Source organism: Marmota monax, unplaced genomic scaffold, assembly GCF_021218885.2.
Source record: "Marmota monax isolate L192 unplaced genomic scaffold, Marmota_monax_Labrador192_F-V1.1 WCK01_AAM20220418_F8-fsc00001, whole genome shotgun sequence".
NCBI lineage: Eukaryota > Metazoa > Chordata > Mammalia > Rodentia > Sciuridae > Marmota > Marmota monax.
In genome coordinates, this window is record NW_026693777.1 from 22,514,132 (window position 1) to 22,534,553 (window position 20,422).

The window sequence follows — 20,422 nt, forward strand, 5'->3', positions numbered from 1 at the left end:
TATATGGGGTAAAAATGGGAGCTCGTAACCCACTTGAATCAAAGTGTGAAATATGATATATCAAGAACTATGTAATGTTTTGAACAACCAACAATAAAAAATTTAAAAAAAAAAATAGGGCTGGGGATGTAGCTTAGTGGTTGAGTGTCCCTGAGTTCAATCCCTGGTACCCCACCCCCGTCAAAATCTTTCCTTTATTGCCAGTGGGCTAAATTTGGAGACATTTGTGTCTTAGTATGACACTCTTTATGTTTCCTTTATTTTTGTTTTGGTGCTAGTGATCAAACCCAGAGCCTGGCGCAAGCTAGGCAGGTAATGTACCACTGAATTGTGTCCCAGTCTTTGTTAAAATGTACCTAGAATATGGAATGCTTCATGAACATGTGTGTCATCCTTGTACAGTGCCATGCCAATCTTGTCTGTATCATTTTGATTTTAGATATATGCTTTGAAAGTGAGTACCATGATGACTTTTTATTTTCAAATATATACACTTGTTCATAATCACCACCCAGAAAATTCCTTTATTCTCTCTCCCAGTCCATATCCCCTCAAAAGGTAACTAGTGCCTGTAATCCCAGCATCTCAGGAGGCTGAGATAGGAGGATCATGAGTTTTAAGTCAGCCTCAGCAAAAAGCGAGTTGCTATGCAACTCAGTGAGACCGTATCTCTAAATAAAATTCAAAATTGGGCTAGGGATGTGGCTCAGTGATTAAGTGCCCCTGAGTTCAATCCCTGGTACCAAAAAAAAAAAAAAAAAAAAGTAACTAGTACCCTGATTTCCATTATAGATTTGTTTTGCTTATTCCTAAACTTCGTATAAATGAAATTATAATCAGTCATGGTAGCACATGCCTTGTAATCCTGGTGACTTGGGAGGCTGAGGCAGGATAATCATAAGTTCAAAGCCCACCTCGGCAACTTAATGAGACCCTGTGTCAAGATTAAAAAGGCTCTAAATTAATAGATAGGAGCTAAAAATCATTATTTTCAACTGTATTGTGTCACTGACTTTGAGGAAAATATATGTAGAGTAATAAACAAGAAAATAAAATAATTATATCTATACTTAACTATTTTTTATAGTATTAGACACTTTAAATTTCAAAAGGCAGTTTTGTATACATTATTGAATTAATTTATATGTTCTTTATATGAACTATTTTGTAGTTACCAATTTAAAAAACCCAATCCAAGATTTCATACAAAGTTACATCTATACTAGAGTGTAAGTTCTACAAAAATCCATGTTTCTTTGCTATCTTCCATACTAATAACTCTGAAGTACATGATGAGTGCATGAATCATAGTAGGTATGCAATTAGTAGGTATGTAGTGAAATATCTGTAAAATAAATATTTTAAAAATTGACTCACTATGCTTTATCAATTGTCAATATTTATAAACTTTATATTTCCAAACATTTCTTTGTTCATATAATTTTTAAATCTTTCATTAGGTTACATGAACATATGTGTAGAATGATTTATCATATATAGTCTTTATTAAAATAGGAATAAGATACAAAAAAAAATTAAAAAGGCTGAGTAGGTAACTCAGTGGTTAAATACCTCCGGGTTAAGTCCTTAGTACCAAAAGTAAAAAATAAAAATGAAATCATATAGTACTCCTTTTGTGTCAGGTAACTTTCACTAAGCAGATCTGTGATTTCCCCCATGTTTTTGTGTATGCCAATAGTAAGTATTCATTGCCATGTAGAATTCCATTGCATTGATGTACTACAATCTATCTACCAGTAACCCTATTTAAACTATTATATAATCATATGTTGTCCAATTTATCCTTTTATTATTATCTTAAAAGTTTGTAAATATCCAAAAAGTAATATGCAAACAATATATTTGTGTTGTTGCTTAGGCTAGAAACCTAGGATTTTTTTTTTTGGTACTAGGAATTGAACACAGGTATACTTAACCACTGAAGCACATTCCCAGCCCTTTTTATTTTTAAGTTTGACACAGGATCTCACTAGGTTGCTTATGGCCCTGCTAAATTGCTGAGGCTGGCTTCAAATCTTCGATCTTCCTGCCTCAGCCTTTTAAGCCACTGGGATTACAGGCGTGCATCACCACACCCAGATAGAAACCTCAGATTTTTTTTGTAGTTTTGATGGACAGAATGCCTTTATTTTGTTTATTTTTATATATTGCTAGAGATCAAGCCCAGTGCCTCACATATGCTAGGCAAGTGCTCTGCCACTGAGTGTAATTATAGCCCCCTAGGAATTATTTTTGATCCCTCTTTTGACACATATATTTAGTCTTGCCAGAAAATTCTATTTATTCTTGAAAAGATGATTTGTAATCTGAGATCAGACACTTCTTACCATCATAACTCTTGCCCAGAATTTTGCACAAATGTCTTACCTATTTTAACTCTTGCCCTAATATCTGTTCTCTGGGCAATTACTAGAAGAATCTGTTCATAGTGTCTCTCACCTACTCTCAACCCACAGCGGCCTTCTCACTCAAGAATATACTCTAGAGTTCTTACCATGGCTTACAAAGCTCTTGCATGGCTCTTGCTACCTCTTTAACCTACTTTTGCTACACCATGCTTTCTTTCTCTGGCTCAGCCTTAACTGTACTGGCCTTCTCGTTTTTTCTCTCTACATAGAAGGCTCTTGCCCCACATAGTCCAATACCTTGTTTCATCATTTCATTCCAGTCCCAAATCAAATGTCACCTCATGGGAAAGCTTTTCCCTTGATAATTGAATCTAAAAGAACTTCCTACCTCATTTTTCTTGCCTTACCTTATGATACTTTTTCTAACACTCATCACTGACTATTTCTATTATTATAACTAGTTATTTGCCTGTGATTCTGTCTATCCTCTTGCTGTCTTCCCTGAGGTCGGGGACTTTGTCTGTGTTCTTTGCTGAATTTAGTTATGTCCTCACCCTGTCATATTAAAACTCTTCATAAATTGTTTTTGAATTCTATTTTGGTTGGTTGCGGTTTTATGAGTTTTTGGTTTTTTGTTTCATTTTTGTCTTTTGAGATGGAGTTTCACTATGTTGCCCAGGCTGGTTTTGAATTCCTGGGCTCATGTGGTCCTCCTGCCTCAGCCTCCAGAGTAGATGGGACTGTAGGCCACCATGCCTGGCTTTGTTTTTGAATTCTCGAATAGGACTTTTGGGTAGATTTAATGTTAGAGCTTATCAATTTCTAACTATGGTTTGCGTGGTATTTAAGTAATGTTTTGATAATGTTTATATCATTCTGTAATAGAGCATGGTTCTTTTTATTTTTCCTTTTTTGATACCAGGGATTGAACCCAGGGGAGCTTAACCATTGAGCCACAGCCTAAGTTGCTTAGGGCTTCATTAAATTGCTGAGGCTGGCTTTGAAACTTACAGTCTTCCTGCCTTAGCCTCCTGAGCCGCTGGGCTTACAGGCGTGCACCACCATGCCAGGCTATTTTGCCTTCTTTTTTTGCAGATATTAAAGATAGCATTTGTTTAATTTTTTTAAAGCATCTTTTTAGAATTAGAAGAAGAAATAGTAAATATATAGTAACAATTCAAGAATTGGGTTATTCCACATTGCTTCTAACTGTTCCAAATTAAGACATCTGGTGACTAGGGAAGTTTTGGTTTCTCTGTGTTTGGTTAACCAGCTGGTGGTTCTGGAAAGGAAAAGGCAGTTCATTGTTCTTGTTGAAAGAAGCTGGGCATTCATAGACTTACTGTAGGAGGGTGACTTTGGATGGAAGAGTTACTTGAGAAACTGGGCAACTCAGGATGTTATTGAGGAAAATGTGTTTGTTTTTAAAAAGTTGTTTTGAATGTCATATCTGGAACCTGAGGGATAATCTTGCATTACATGAGAAAGTATGTGTCATTCTCTTCAACCCCTCCCCCTTTGCCTTGGTAACAGATTCCTGCACTTTCAAAATTGTGCTTTTCCTTAGAATTTTAGTATATTTAATGCCTGGGATGCCATATGTTGCTGCTACCAGTATCTTGAACATTTATGTGAATAAGAATAATATATTCACACTCACTAAACTGGATTAATTTATGAAGACATTAAGTCTCAGTCATTAATGAATATGAAATTTGAAATTATATTGCAATTGTAGCAGATGTCAGTTTAGCATACCTTCTACTAAATATTCAGCACTTCTTCCCAATTTAAAACAAATGGTTCTTTGGCAAGTTGTTTAAAGCCAATTCTATGTTAGTTTAAAATGTCACACAAATTTCTCTAAATTGTTGATATAAATGTCTTATGGGAAATGTTCTACTGAAGTTAAATCAATGTATGCTTTTTATCCCAAGGTATTATTCCCTCTAGGACATACTGCATATGGCCATGAGTGATTTGTGCCTGTGTCAGTCTTCCGTTTTTCTGAAATGTTAATACCCAGATTCCTAGGCTTCCCCTGTGCAGTGTTGTTTTGGATAAGCTGACATTAGATATGCTTCATAAATAATAACTCTCTTTAGTGTCCAGTGTAGAGCTAGTGTGGTTACCATTAGATTTTTCAGGTTTGCCATTGACCTTGCCATAGGTACATGACATTAGACATTGGCAGATATTGTTTCCAAGTGCTCTGCTAATATTCATCCCTTTTTGAAAATTAATATGATATATGCTTCCATAAAGGTAATAGTATATCCTTATTTTTAAAAAGTATAATATACTTATTACAGAGGCATTATAGTATAGGAATTAATAGCATAGTATCTGGAATAAGAATGATGAATTCAGAAAGTAGTTTTATATTGGCTATGCTTTTATCATCAGTAAATGGACATGTAATACTTGGGGATTGTTAGAATGTTATTATGACAATTAAAATGTTGAACAATATAGAAAAATTAGAAAGTATACTACCCCTGCACACATACACACACATACTCCGGTTACATTGTTTTTTTGTTTTTAATATTTCTTTAGTTATTGATGGACCTTTAATTAATTAATTAATTAATTAATTAATTTATATGTGGTGCTGAGAATTGAACCAAGTGCCTCTCACATGCTAGGCAAGCATTTTACCACTGAGCCACAACCCCAGCCTGCTCCAATTACTTTGAAATACATTTGATATTTTTCTAGACACCTTCCTTTGCAATGGACAGAATATGCATGAATAGAAATAAAGTTATACATTTTTCTCTAAGTAGTATTCTATTTAGTTTAAGTTGGATTTAGTACACACAAAAAAATGAAAGAAATGACTGTAAATCAGGTGTTTAGTACAGTATTCTAGTTCTTGAAAATTTATTTCAAATTTATTTTTTTAAGATAAAAAAATATTAGAAATTGAGATCTTTATAGTTGGATGTTTTATTTAAACTACATGTTGTAGATATGTACACAATTAATTAACTGATGCACTCAAGCGAACGTTTCTGTTCAACTTTCACCCTTTCAAGTGCTGATGAGAGGACTTGGGCCTTCTTTTGCTTTATGGCTCTCCTGTCCAGTGGGCCTTGGAGTCCTCTGCATCAAACCAGCAGGCAGAAAAAGACACATTACCCCTTGATCACCTGGCATGACGTGGCATCCCTTCCACAGGCAAAAATGTGTTCCTGTGCTGGGGCTGTGGCAGTTTTTGGTTGGGCATCTGGGTTCTATTCTCTCTGCTGAGGTCCCAATAAGTGCCCTATAGCAAGTAGCAGTTCCCCATGTTCCAAGTTGTTTCTCTCCTGTCAGCTGTTTCTCATTTCTCAGACTTGGCTTGGAGGCCTTAAAAATTGGCATCCCTCACAGCTCTTTGCTGAGGCCCTCAGTGTAGGCAGGAGGGTTCGCCCACCCACTCCCTTAACTACCTTCTCACCAGGTCAGGAGAGTTAGAATACTCAAGCTTTATTTTCACTTGCCTCAGTAATGCTTCAGGAAAAGGGGGTATTGGCTTGGGGAAGGAGATTCTGTTGGGCTGCTTTGCTAATTTGTGGTAAAACAAGTGTTTAAAGTGAGGATTTTTGCTTTGGTTAAACCCATTGCTATTTTAATTGTACCACACTGGCAAGTTTTTGTTAAGCTACAAATACTTCACTGTTATGTTTACATTAAATCCAAGTTGACAATTTCTGAAAGTATTCATAAGAAACTGGTAACATTTATTGCCTAGGAGAGGAAAGAGTCTTGAAGACAGAAACATTCCAAAACAGTAGTTTTGGAGCCTTTTGAATTTTGAACCATGTTGACTATATTATTCATAAATATATGTATACATTATTAGAACATACAGAAACTTCCCAGATGGAGTTGTATATTAAGAATTTTTGAATCTCTCACTTCAGTGTTGTGTTTATTTTGTTGCTGTCTTTAGAATCAGGGCTTCTACCATAATTACTGAGTATATTTTATAGTCTTCTGAGAGTTCCTTTGTTTATTTCCTTTTCTCTTATCTCTAATTAAGGGGGTGCTGGTTGCATTAACAAAAAATTCTGCAGCAAACTGACTTAAATAATCAGGAGATGTCAAATCCCATAACTATGGTGTAAAAAGTTCTGTCCATCAATTGGCTTGGTTCCAGTTTAGAACTTCTGGTAGGGAGGGGCATGGATGCACAGAGTGGCATTTTTGTAAGGTTTCTGAACCAATTAATGATGAAAGGGATAAGATGCTGTGGTTGGTCTAGGCTAATCAAGGTTGGTCCCTGGAGCTGAAGTGAAATCCAGAAACCATCCTGGTGCCACATGGAGGATAAGAAGAAGGATTTGAGGAGTACCATCATTCTGTCCATTCAGGTTTCTTAATTGCTCATCAAATGAAATATTACACACAACTGACTCCTCTGTAACTAATAGTAACTTTTGGAGAATGTAATTATTTTTCAGAGTGAGGGCTTTAGGGGGTTTCTTTTACTATTCTCTACTCCATAACAAAAAGTTTGTTAAAATAAAAGTGGAGGGGCTGTGGTTGTGTCTAGCATGTGCAAGGCCTTAGCTTCAGTCCTCAGCACCACATTAAAAAATAAATGAATATAAAAATAAATAAATAAATAAAAATAAAGGCATTGTGTCCAACTACAACTAAAAAATATTTAAAAATAAAAATAAATAAGTAGGGGCTGGGGTTGTGGCTCAGCAGTAGAGTGTTCGCCTACCACGTGCGAGGCCTTGGGTTCGATCCTCAGCACCACATATAAATAAATAAATAAATAAAGGAATTGTGTCCAACTACAACTAAAAATAAATAAGTAAGTAAGCAAGTAAATAAATAAATAAAAGTAGAATACAAAAATTAAAAGTAAAGGATGGTGCCAGGCACGGTGGTACACCTGTAATCCCAGTGACTGGGCCTGAGGCAGGAGGATCCCAAGATCAAAGCCAGCCTCAGCAACTTAGCGAGGCCCTAAGCAACTCAATGAGACCCTGTCTCTAAATAAAATACAAAAAACAGCTGGGAATGTGGCTCAGTGATAGAGTGCTTGCCTAGCATGTGTGAGGCACTGGGTTCGATCCTTAGCACCACATAAAAATAAATAAAAGGCATTCTCTCCATCTACAACTATCAAAAATAAAATAAAAAAGGCTGGGGATGTGGCTTAGTGGTTTACTTCCCCTGGATTCAATCCCTGGTACCAAAAAAACAAAGGATGGTTGCTTACTATAAACTTTTCTAGGTTGGTATGTTTTTCCGATCACACTGCTTCCTTTTTCTCAAAGCCTAATGTGCTTATTCTTAATTAAAGTTGATAATAAAGATTGAGTGTTTTAAGTGTTTCAGATTTTAGAGTTTTTCAGATTTTGGAATATTTATGCATGTGTCTTGAGGAAGGAACCCAAGTTTAAACACAAATTAATTTCTGTTTCATATACATCTTTTACACATAGCCTGAAAACAATTTCATACAATATTTTTAGTACAACTGTGTTTTGAATGTGCTCCATCACAAGATTGAGCATAAAATTTTCTGTCATGTCAGCTCTAAAAAGATGTTGAATTTTAGAGTGCTTTGGGTTTTTGGAACATTTTGAGTTTTTGGTTAAGGAAAAAATTAAACCTGTAATACTTCGGTTCAGCAATAGCTTAGTATTTGAATGAATATAGATTCACAGGTTTTGAGGTTACTTCAATTTCAAACCAGATTCCCCCAGTATGGTTACTCATGCTCTCAAGGTATGAGAGAGCATGGACAAGTGAGCTCATGAGCTTCAGTGTCCTCTGTAAAATGGTGATGATAATACTGTCTCACAGGGTTAAATGATTAAGATTTTAGAAAAAGCTGGAGATAACGTTTCTGACATATAACCTAGTATTTCTTAAACTCCAATTTTGATTTTCTTCTCTGGCTTAATTATCCTGGCCCAATTTAATAGATGTAGTGACATTATTGTTAAATCGTAAGTATGGGTCACTAAATATTTAGAGCCCGTTTCTGAATGACCTTTCCCATTATACTTCTTTCTTTGTTAGGGACTTTTGTATTTCACAATCATCAGAGCTAGGTCCTTATAGTCAGTAGGCAATATTGAGTTCCAGCTGTGGGGAATTAGGATTTTCCAATCCACATCTGATAAATTGTCTCAAAAGAAAATCATATACTTCTGTGCAATTGTTAATTGTGTTGTCAAATCTTTTACATAAAATGATGAACATTTCAACCTGAAAAATAAAAATAGACTTCTAAGGGCACTGCTTATATTTTATTTTACACAAAAATAATACGCAGAGGGCTGGGGTTATAGCTCAGTGGTAGAGTGCTTGCCTTGCATGCACAAGGCCCTGGGTTCGATCCTTAGCACCACATAAAAATAAATAAATAAAAATAAAGATATTATGTCCATCTACAACTAAAAGAAATATTTAAAAAAATAATTCACAGAGACTTCAACTATAGTACATTTCATAAGGTAATTTAATACTTTTTATCTACTTCTTTTATGAAATTATTTAAATTAGTCTCTCTGTCATATTTCATATTCAAACTGATCCAGTTGAGTAATAAGCAATACTCAGTTGAAGTTGGATTTATTTAAGATGTATTTTAAAATAGGAAGACCATATTATTTGGTTTCTTTTAATAGGAAATAAAATGAAATAACATTTGATATATAAAAATAGCTTAAATTTTATTTAGGCAAAAACTGCAAGAGGGGCTGGGGTTGTGGCTTAGTGGTAGAGCACTTACCTAGCATGTGGGAGGCACTGGATTGGATCCTCAGCACCACATGAAAATAAATAAATGAAATAAAAATATTGTGTCCATCTACAACTTAATTTTTTTTTTTAAAGCTGCAAGAGTGCCTGGTGTGGTGAGCACATGCCTGTAATCCCAGCAGCTCTGAAGGCTGAGGCAGGAGGATTACAAGTTCAAAGGCAGCCTCAGCAAAAGAAAGGTGCTAAGTGAAGGATAAGCAAGGAACGAGAGACAGGTAAGCGAGAAATGAAAGATAGAGACCAGTCAGAGATATACACAAGAGTTTGTCAGAGCTGACAAAGGCCACCTCTCTATAGGAGAGAGATGCAAAACAGGCGTGGGTTCTGGGACTTTTATGGGGGAGGCTCAGGAATCAGAACCAGGCAGGTCCTAATGAGGAAGGTTAAGTGTTGGGTTGGTATAAGGGAGTGGTGAACCTTTCTCAGGGAAGTCCCTTGGGTGGGAAAGTGAAACTTTTTCCTTAAAATGGCAGCTGTCACTTAAGATGGCCATCCAGATGCTAAGCAAGGACCTTAGACTGCCACAGTCTGGCTGGGCACAATTCAGGAGCCACTTGTCAAAAGAAACAACTTTATTTTTAGAACACACACACACCGCACCACACAGCTCTTCAGGAAAAACCCTCAGAGCCCAACTGCCACCACCAGCTTCCCACAAGCCTCTCAACCCCCCCACTCCTTCTGCTCTTGAGGCCAATTGGCTGGGTCGCGTGGGCAGAGCCAAAAAAAGTCCCCCAATGAGCAGCTCTGTGGTCTGAAAAGGCAGGGAAACAACCCAATGAGCATCACCGCAGAGGAGCCAATCAGTTGGCAGCTAGAAGTTTGCTGGGGCCACTGTGAGCCAATCATCAGCTGGCAGATGGTGCTGGCAGCTGGAAGTTTGCTGAGGCCCCTTCGGCTGTGGCTCTCAACATTAGACTAAGCAATTTAGTCAGACCCTGTCTCTAAATAAAATAAGGAATAGGGCTGGGATGTGGCTCAGTGGTCGAGTGCCCCTGAGTTCAATCCCTGGTACCACAAAAAATAGAAAAAAACCTGCAAGAGGAGTTCATTCTTAAGTTTAGTGATTTTGTTATTAAGTAGTCAACCTTTCGTTGTTGTTGTTTTGGTACTGGGGGTTGAGCCCAGGAGCACTTAACCACTGAGCTACATCCCCAGCCCTTTTTTTGACACAGGGTTTTGCTAAGTTGTTTAGGGCCTCACTAAATTGCTGAGGCTGGCCTTGAACTCGCATCCTACTGCCTCAGCCTCCCGAGCTGCTGGGATTATAGGCATGTACCAGCTAGTAGTCAGCTAAGAACAATGATTCAGATCAGAGATCAGTCAGCATTTCTCATGTAATATATTGCAAGATGGGCCAGATGCAATGGTACATGCCTGTAATCCCATCGGTTTGGGAGACTGAAACAGGATTGAAAGTTCAAGGCTGGCCTCAATAATTTAGTAAAACCCTGTCTCAAAATAAATAAAAAAGGACTGAGGATGTAGCTCAGAGGTAAAGCACCCCCTGGGTTCAATCCCCAGTATCCCTCCCCGAAAATGTTGCAGGATGGCTGTTCAACAAGTAGTTATTATTTGAAGCCCCAAGGTGTCCATGAGGTATCTTTCTAAATTTCTCCCAGCCACTGCACTATTTACATACCTGAGAATTTTGTATCCCAGTAACAATCACAACAGCTGCCATGGCTCAGCACCAGGGCACTGCTAGTTTTCTGCTATTTCTTGGACTGAAGTAGATAGCTCTTTGAAGGAATTATAGGTCAAGATGAGATATTAGGGGCTGAGGCTGTAGCTCAATGGTAAAGTGCTTGCCTTGTATGTGTGAGACACTGGGTTCAATCCTCAGCACCACATAAAAATAAATAAAGATACTGTGTGTTCAACTACAACAAAATAAATATTAAAAAAAAAAAGATGAGATATTAGTAATCTACCTCCATTCCCAGAACAGTTAGGTCCAAATTTAAATTGGATGTGGTTGGGCAAGAGCACTACTACTTGAGCCACATCCCCATCCCTCTACCTGTTTCTTTATCTGGACCTTCTCTTATCTCCTCTCAGTGTTGGGAAGGGTTTGGACAGCAGTGTATCTGTAGGATTGAAAAGGAAGTAGCAGTAACTTCGTTTTCACTTATGTATTTCTCTTTATTGATCTCTTTTTGCCTATCTTCGTTTATTGTCTCCTTTGGTACTCTTCTGTCCCTCCATGTGTGCATGTGTGTGTTTGTGTATGTGTGTATTCTCATATATCTCTTCTAGTCAGGTTTTTTGCTGCTGTGACCAAAAGACCTGACAATAACTTTGGAAGGATGGGGTGGGTGTTAGGGATTGAACCTTGAAGGGCACTTAGAACTACTGAGCCATTTCGCTAACCTTTTTTTTTTTTTTAAAGACAAGGTCTCACTGAGTTGCTTCAGGCCCCACTAAATTACTGAGGCTGACCTCAAGCTTGAAGTCCTCCTGCCTCAGCTTCCCAAGTTTCAGAGGTTTTAGTTTATAGCTCTCGGCCCAAGGTGTGGCAGAACATGGAAAAAAGGCATGGTGGGGGAAAGCAGTTCTGGACATAGCAATCAGGAAGCAGAAAGAGAGCTGCACTCACTAGGGACAAAATATAAACCCCAGAGGCAAGCCCCCAGTGACCTGCCTCCAATTACTACACAGTTAATCCATGTCAGTGGTTCAATCCACTGATTAGGTTCAAGTCCCATAATCTAATCATTTCACCTCTGTTCTTGCATTGTCTCATACATAAGTTCTTTTTTGGGAGGATACCACATATCTAAACCATAATATTCTCATTTCACCTCCTTAGCTCTCTCTGTAATATTTCTTAAACTGTTGAGATCTAGAATGCTAATTAAGCATTATTTTGTGCATCTAACAAACAGACAAAAAAAAAAGATTAAATTCATGGTTAATTTTGTTCTCCACATGTGTTGGTTAGGTTGAGCCATATGAAATTTCAATATCATTTTGATCTACAGAAATAGATTTAATCTAATGTTTCTCTAAGCAGCTTGCTCAAAAGTAGGATTTGGAGATTGAATGAGTGGTCTGAATGGAAGAGTGAGATATTTATGAGGATTTCTAACGTGAGAACTAGATAGAGCAAGGTACCATTATGATGCAAATACCATTGAACAAAATGGAGACAATTGAGACTTATAAATTGTTTAGTATTTTTCAAGGGCAAGGTTTTGGGAAGAGGGGAGCATAAATAACCACTTTTGGGGCTGGGGATGTGGCTCAAGCGGTAATGTGCTCGCCTGGCATGCGCGGGGCACTGGGTTTGATCCTCAGCACCACATAAAAATAAAATAAAGATGTTGTGTCTGCCGAAAACTAAAAAATAAATATTACAAAATTCTCTCTCTCAAAAATAAATAAATAAATAAATAGCCCCTTTTGTTTTGGGGTATGGTAGGACACATCCAAGGAGAAATCACCAGTAGACAGTTGGACATGTGGATTTGTGTATAGATAGATGGGATTATTCACTGACAGGTGGCAATTAAAAACATGAATGTAAATGAGGTCACCCTGTAATTGTGGACTGAAAAGTTAAATGCACATTTTAGGATATTTTGAATATCTTGTGGTAAAAAATTATGCTAAATAATGTTTTTTCTTCACAAATGTAAAATCTTAGTAGTTTCATTTTGTACTTTGAATGCCTTCATTTTACAAATTCCCATGAGTGGAATTCCCCTGCAAACACACAGATGCATGCAATGTCCTTTCAGGTTTATTCTGTTGCTCCTAGAACTCTTAGGCTCTTTTATTATTTTTTAAATTGTATTTTATGTATTTTTAAGTGGTGCTGAGGCTCAAACCCAGTGCCTCACACATGTGAGGCAAGCACTCTACCACTGAGCTGTAGCCCCAGCCCTCAATGACCAGTTTTTAATGGCATAAGCAACCATTTTCCTATAATGTTCATTAATAAAACAGGGCTTCTCAAAAATTATTGAATGAATAGTGTAAACTTCACAGCAGATACACATAAATGTAGTTCCTTTTTATAAATTCTTAAGCATAGGAGTAAAAGTTTTCATTGTGTCTGTAATGTTTCAATTATTTAAATAAAAATTCTGAAGCAAATGTGGCAAAAATGTTAGCATCTGTTAAATCTGGGTATTACATATTTGGGTGTCTGTTATACTTTCTTCTACACCTATTTGTACATTTGAAGTTTTCTGTAATTAAGCAATTAATTTTTTTAAATTAATAGAATAGGCAATGTGACAGGGAACAAGAGGGCTTCTTTATGTTGGTTTATGGGGAAGTTCTCTCTGGGGAGGTGACATATACTATGACCTGAATAACAGGAAGGAGTTATTCATGTAGAAAATGTGGGGAAAGAGTATTCCAGGCAGAGAAACAGCTGTTGTTATAGTACTGAGGTAGGAGAAACCATGATATGTTCCAGGAAAGAAGCCATTTTAGCCTGTTTGGTTGGAAAACCAACAGTTATGCTGGTAACTACCACAGCATAACTAGTCATTGGTTCTTTAGTCTTGGAATACTTAAATTGAAGGAAGTTTACTATTTTTAGTCTAATGTAATTCCATAGTTTTATCCATGTAGGGATTATAGACTGACAGGGTAATGTTATTTAAAAAAACCAAAAGTATTTCTCAGTGTCCAGTTGGAACAGTCTGGACATCAAAGGCAACAAGCTGGGTGTGGTGGCTTATGCCTGTGGTCCCAGCTGCTTGGGAGACTAAGGCAGGAACTTCTTAAGCTCAGGAATAACTGGACAAATAACTAGACCATGTTATGGTTTGTATATGTGAGGTGTCTCCCCAAAGCTCCTGAGTTGCTGCAGGAATATACAGAGGTACAGTGCCTAGATAATAAGAGCTCCATTCACACTATCCATCCTGGAGACTGGCTGGTAACGGTAAGCAGGGGCATGTGTCCTGAGAGGGTTCATCTTCCCTGAGAGCCAACCCCTTCCCCACCCCTTCTCTCCTTTCTCTGCTTCCTGACCTCTTTCCTCCACTGGGCCCTTCCCCCATGTTGCACTGCCCCATCTTGGGCCCAGAGCAATGGAACAGCTATCTATGGAACTGAGACTTCTGAAACTGTGAGCCCCAAATAAACTTTTCCACCTTTTAAGTTGTTCTTGTTGGGTATTTTGGTTGCAGCAACGAAAAAGCTAACAAATTCCGATCTCAAAAAAAAAAAAAAAAAAAAAGGCAATGAACTATTATACAATTATTAAAAATAATTTCTTAGTGACAATGGAGAGGAAGGGAGGGGCAGAGAGTGAGAATCTTTATAGTTTTCTAGATGAAAGTCAAAATGAGGTAGAAAGAATGATTGAATAACTGCTTAGCAGATCCCAGTATAACTTGACATCATATGCCTCCCTGAGGTGATGCAACAAGAAGTACTTAGTATCACCTAAATAGTATCCCTACCCACAGTGTTAAACTGCTATTTAGTCATGAGGAAACAGACACATCGAGAATGTGGGACATCTTTTGAGACAGTTGGCCTGGACTTTTAAAAACATTCAGTGTCATGAAAAACAAGGTTGGGGAGGTGTTCTTATGCTGAAATATTTAGAAATGAAGTGGTATTTCTTCTGTAACAAACTTTCATATGGTTCACACAAAATAAGATGTATGTATATAGATACAGAGAGAAAACAAATGTGGCAAGAAGTTAACAGTTGGGGACTCTAGGAGGTTAAGGACTGTGTGTGTTTATATGTGTTCATTATATTATTCTTGCAGGTTTTATAGTTTTTATTTTTATTTATTTTTGAATTTATTTTTACTTTTATTTTTTTGGTACCCAGGATTGAAGCCAGGGGTCACTTAACCACTGAGCCACATTCCCAGCCCTTTATATTTTATTTTGAGAGAGGGTCTCACTAAGACCTTAGGGCCTCACTAAGTTGCTGAGGCTAGTCTCAAACTTGCAATCTTCCTGCCTTCGCCTCTCCAGTCACTGGGATTACAGGCATGTACCACCATGCCTAGCAGTTTTTATAGTTTTTAAATTTCAAAATTAAAAGATGGGGATAGTTCATGTGCCAATTTTGAATGTACCTTTTAATATTTTTTCAGATGTTGATGGGCCTTTTTTTATTTCATTCATTATGCAATGCTGAGAATCGAACCTAGTGCCTGACACATGGTAGACAATCCTTTTACCACTGAGCCACAACCCTAGACCCAACTTTTTGATATTTTTTTAACCACCAATTATGCTGTTTGAGGCCACTCTGATAGATCCAACTTCTTTATCATTTGGTGTTAGTGGAAAAGGTAGTGGTGATACTGGTGATTTTTACAGTTATGTTTATTGAACATGTATTATGCTATATCAGACGTGAAGCAGAACACATTACACATATTATTTCAGTTAATCCTCATAACTGTTGAGTTAGTAGTCACTTCTCTTAAAGATGAAAAGATGGATGTTTCCAAAGCTATCACTAAAGCAACAGAAAAAAAATTAAGAATAAAGTTGTGGATTAGTTAGTGAAGCAGACTAGGATATTCATTAGCGAAAAGTACCATAGAAAAACTTGTAGTGAGCTGGACGTGGTGGTGCACACTTGTAATCCCAGTCATTGGAGATGCAGGAGGATCTCATATTCAAAGCCAGCCTCTGAAATTGAGTGAGGCCCTAAGCAACTTAATGGAATCCTGTCTCAAAATAGAAAATAAAAAGGGGCTGGGGTTGTGGCTCAGCGGTAGAGCACTCGCCTAGCACATTGCGAGATGCTGGGTTCAATCCTCAGCACCACATAAAAATAAATAAATAAAATAAAGGTATTGTATTCAACTCCAACTAATATAAATATATAGATAGATAGATAGATAGCTATTAGCTAGGGATGTGGCTTAGTGGTAAAGCACCCCTGGATTAAATCCCCAGTACCGAAAAAAAAAAAGAAAGAAAGCTGTGATAAAGTCACTAGGAGTTCAGACTTTTCTGGCTTTGAACTTTCTCCACATAAAATCTACCAGGGAGAGGCAATCTAGTGTGGTTGTATGAGTTCATTTCCTAAAGCCAGAATGTCTGTGTTCAAAACCAGTCCCACCATTTAAAAGTTGCTACTGCCTGAGAAACACTTCTCCAAGATTCTGTCCTGGGGACTTATTAGTTTCCTATGGGGCTATAACAAATGACTACACACTTACTTCATAGCTTCTTGTTCTGAAGGTCGGAAGTCCAAGGTGGATGTCACTGGACTAAAAGTAAGGTGTCAGTGGACCTGCATTTCCACTTGAATCCTCTGGAGGAGAATGCTTTCTTGCCTTTTCCAGTTTATAGAGGCTATCTACATTTCTTGGCTTATGACCCCCATCTTAAAAACCAGTGATGTTGTATCTCTCTGTGCCTTTCTTTCATGTAACATCTCCCTCTGACACTTCTGTGTTTCTCTTCTACTTTTTAAAAACACTTGTGATTATATTAGGTCTACCCAGATAATCTAGGGTAATCTCCCTATTTTAAGAGCAGCTTTAAATTAGGCTAATTGGCAACCTTAATTCCATCTGCAACCTCATTTCTCCTTTTCCATGTAACCTAACTTATACTCAGGTTCCAGGGATTAAGGCATGAACATCTCTGGGGAACTTTTTTCCCCCCATGGCCTACACATCCCTGCTAAATTTTAAAGTTGTATAAGGGACCTGGGGCCAGATAATGATTCACAGTGTTTGCCAATACTGAGGACTGTGAGCAGGACCAATAATTGGGTTTGAACTAAAAGGAACTACTAAGTGATATATATATAATTTATATCTTTTCTTACTAGCTAAGAAATACCTATGGTAAATGCAGCATTAAAGAGTAAATTAGAAGGCAACTGAGTTTTAGTTATATTGTGATAGGGAAATGATTAAAATATTAGAACAGCTTCCATTTCTATTCTGTGCCTTTTTTTTAACTAGGGATCAAACCCAAGGAACTTAACTACTGAGCTAGATCCCCAGCTCTTTTTATTTTTTATGTTGAGCCTGGGTCTCACTAAGTTGCTTTAGGACTCTCCCCTAAGTTGCTGAGGCTGGCTTTGAATTTTCAACCCTCCTGCCTCAGCCTCCCAAGCTGCTGGGATTACAGACATATGCCACTGTGCCCAGCTGTGCCAATTTTTTTTTATTACCTAATTGCAACATTAGAGAAACTAAATTTAATTTAGTTTAATTTTATTTTTTATATTTCTGTTTTACAGAGTTTTACTATCATTGAGTGATACTGTTGATATGGAGAAGATTGAGGAACAATTTTCTAACCTGCATATTGTTAAGCGTTCCTCGGAACCGAAGGAACCCACTTATCTGCTTGACATAGACACATCGAAGACTGTACAAGAAAAAAAAGGAAGCTTGGTTGCTGTTTTATGTTCTAATGGATCAATAAGGATATACGATAAAGAAACATTAAACATATTACGAGAATTTAATGGATATCCTGGACTTCTTAATGGAGTCAAGTTCTCCAATTCATGTGACAGTGTATATTCAGCAAGTACTGATGGCACTGTAAAATGTTGGGACGCTCGATTAGCCAGTGAAAAACCTGTTCAGCTGTTCAAGGGGTACACTTCCAATGTTTTCATCAGCTTTGATATCAATTGTAATGATCATGTCATTTGTGCTGGTACAGAAAAAGTGGACGATGATGCATTGTTGGTATTTTGGGATGCAAGAGTTAATTCTCAGGGTTTGTCTACTAGTAGAGACCCACTCGGTACATATTCAGAGACACATAGTGATGATATCACTCAAGTACATTTCCATCCCAGCAATCCCAACATGGTCGTCTCCGGTTCAACTGATGGCTTGGTAAATGTATTTGATATTAATGTTGATAATGAAGAAGATGCACTAGTTACAACCTGTAACTCAGTGTCATCCGTAAGCTGTATTGGTTGGTCTGGGAAGGATTATAAACAGATTTACTGCATGACACATGATGAAGGATTTTGTTGGTGGGATCTTAATCATTTGGATACTGATGAACCAATTACACGTTTGAACATCCAGGATGTCAGAGAAATAGTTAACGTGAAAGAAGGTAATTTGGACTATTTGATTGGTGGCCTCTATCATGAAAAGATGGACAAATTGTTTGTTATTGGAGGAACAAACACAGGAAGGATTCACTTAATGAACTGCACCACGTCAGGACTGACCCATGTGACTACCCTTCAGGGAGGACATGCCGCCACCGTTCGTTCTTTCTATTGGAATACACAGGATGATTCTCTGCTGACAGGGGGAGAAGATGCACAGTTGTTACTTTGGAAACCTGGAACAGTAGAGAAGATGTTTACAAAGAAAGACAGCATGAAAATAGCATCCTCTGTGCACCAGCGAGTACGCATTCACAGTAATGATTCTTACAGGAGAAGGAAAAAGCAGTGATGTTGCATTAGGAGTTTCCTTGATAGGTTTCAAAGTTTCAAGTAATGGTTTTTGTCTGTAACCTCTAGTAAGCATGTTTAAACCTTGTATGTAACAACAAATGAGTTCACAAACAAATCCTGGACAAATGTTGAGAATGGTTTAATTCAAGAGGTCTGTTTGTATTCTAAAATATTTTTAAGCCTCCAGTTGAGTTTTGAAAATCAATGAGTTGGAAGTAAAATTACATGCCTCATTTTAAAGACCCATCTGTTGGGTTAGTAAATGTTGGGTATGAAGAAATAGCTCTGATAAGGACTTTTTAGAAGTAGATAGCTGATGAATCTTAAAGAAACAGGTGGTTTGAGCTGTGGATTTTGTTGTTGTTTTGTTTGTTTGTTTTTGTACCAGGGATTGTACCATGGAGCGCTTAACCACTGAGCCAAGTCTTAGCATGCATGAGGCCTTGGGTTCAGTCCCTAGCACCCTAAACAAATAAATAGAAATAAATCATAGGCATTTACCTATAATGATAAAAACATATTTAGTTAATATTTATATTGTTTACTTTTATCTAAATAGTTGCTGATGAAAAGGAAATTATCTTGTGAAATTCATTTTGACACTCAAAATATAAAAATGTTTGTAATAGGACTATTTTATTTCAAAATATCCTTTCAATAATATTTGTGGTAAAATCCTTTTACAGTGTTTCATCTTTAATTTTAACCTTGAAGTTTCGCTTACTGGTAATTTTGTCATTCTTTTAAAAAATATTTCTGTAAAGAATGTTAATAAAAGAAATTGATTATTCTGAAGGTTTGTTATCTTTTCTCAAGGGTAAGAATATCTTTCTATAGATACTAGTAATATTGTCATGAAAAACAAGTATTTCATTATATCTCTTTAAATCTTAATTAATAATGGCATCTTTTAATCTGTGATACTAGGAGAAAATCAATCTGTCTATCTATCTATTTATTTATTTATTTTTGGTACTGGGGATTGAACCCAGGGCCTTGTGCATGCAGAGCAAGCACTCTACCAACTGAGCTATATCCCCAGCCCAAGAAAATTTATTTTTATATAGAAAAATATAGCTTACAATTAGGCTGTGATCTAGAGTAGCTCACCTGAGACTACAAAATAGGTAAGTCATAGTTTAACATATTCAAACTATATAATTAGTTTTCTGTTGTGTGTTTTTTGTGTGGTGCTGGGATCAAATCCAGGGCCTTACAGTTGCTAAGCAAATGCTCTACCTCTGAGCTACAACCTAGGTTCCTTGCTTAGTTTTATAAGACCTATGAGGTATGAATGGTTTTCATATCTTTAAATAGCAGCAAAAGCCAAAAGAGTATTTTGTAACATGTGAAAGCCAAAAGTTAGAGATGATTCAAGTAACCATCAGTAGATGAATGGATAGGCAAAATGTAGTACATCCATTCAGTAGGATGATATTTGGCCATTAAAAAAGAGGAGGCTGGGTGCAGTTGCTCATGCCTGTAATCTCAGTGGCTCTGGAGGCTGAGGCAGGAGGATCATGAGTTCAAAGCCAGCCTCAGCAATTTAGTGAGGTGCTAAGCAACTCAGTGAGACCCTGTCTCTAAGTAAAATACAAAATAGGCTGGGGATGTGGCTCAGTGGTGAATATCCCTGAGTTCAATCCCTGGTACCCCCCGCAAAAAAAATGAAGAAGAAGAAAGAAAATCTGAGATACTAAAGAAAAAAATTATATGATACTGAAGGGGAAAAAAAGATTATCTTAATTGATACAGAAAAATACATGGGAAGATTTTACATCTGTTTAAGAAAAAAATACAAATACCAAGCTAGCAACAGAATGCTTTTTTGTTTTTTCTTTTTTTGTACTAAGGATTGAACCCAGAGGTGCTTTACCAC

General features: G+C 37.1%; 1 protein-coding gene and 1 non-coding gene across 3 annotated transcripts in view; one reads left to right on the top strand and one right to left on the bottom strand.

Annotated features, from left to right (window-relative positions):
* The window catches only part of Wdr89 (WD repeat domain 89), a 43,075-nt gene extending 23,737 nt beyond the window's left edge, over positions 1 to 19,338 (top strand). The window contains exons 2-3 of one of the 2 annotated variants that reach the window (XM_058584603.1): positions 9,222 to 9,361; positions 17,347 to 19,338. In XM_058584603.1, coding sequence (XP_058440586.1) covers positions 17,378 to 18,541 — 1,164 coding nt within the window. In that variant the 5' untranslated portion in view covers positions 9,222 to 9,361; positions 17,347 to 17,377 and the 3' untranslated portion in view covers positions 18,542 to 19,338. The remainder of the gene's footprint in view (positions 1 to 9,221; positions 9,362 to 17,346) is intronic. The other variant, XM_046461256.2, reaches the window with a different exon arrangement.
* LOC124104882 (U6 spliceosomal RNA) lies at positions 358 to 462 on the bottom strand. The gene has a single exon (XR_006855562.1). It is a non-coding gene; the product is annotated as a U6 spliceosomal RNA (small nuclear RNA).
* Positions 19,339 to 20,422: the final 1,084 nt, after the last annotated feature.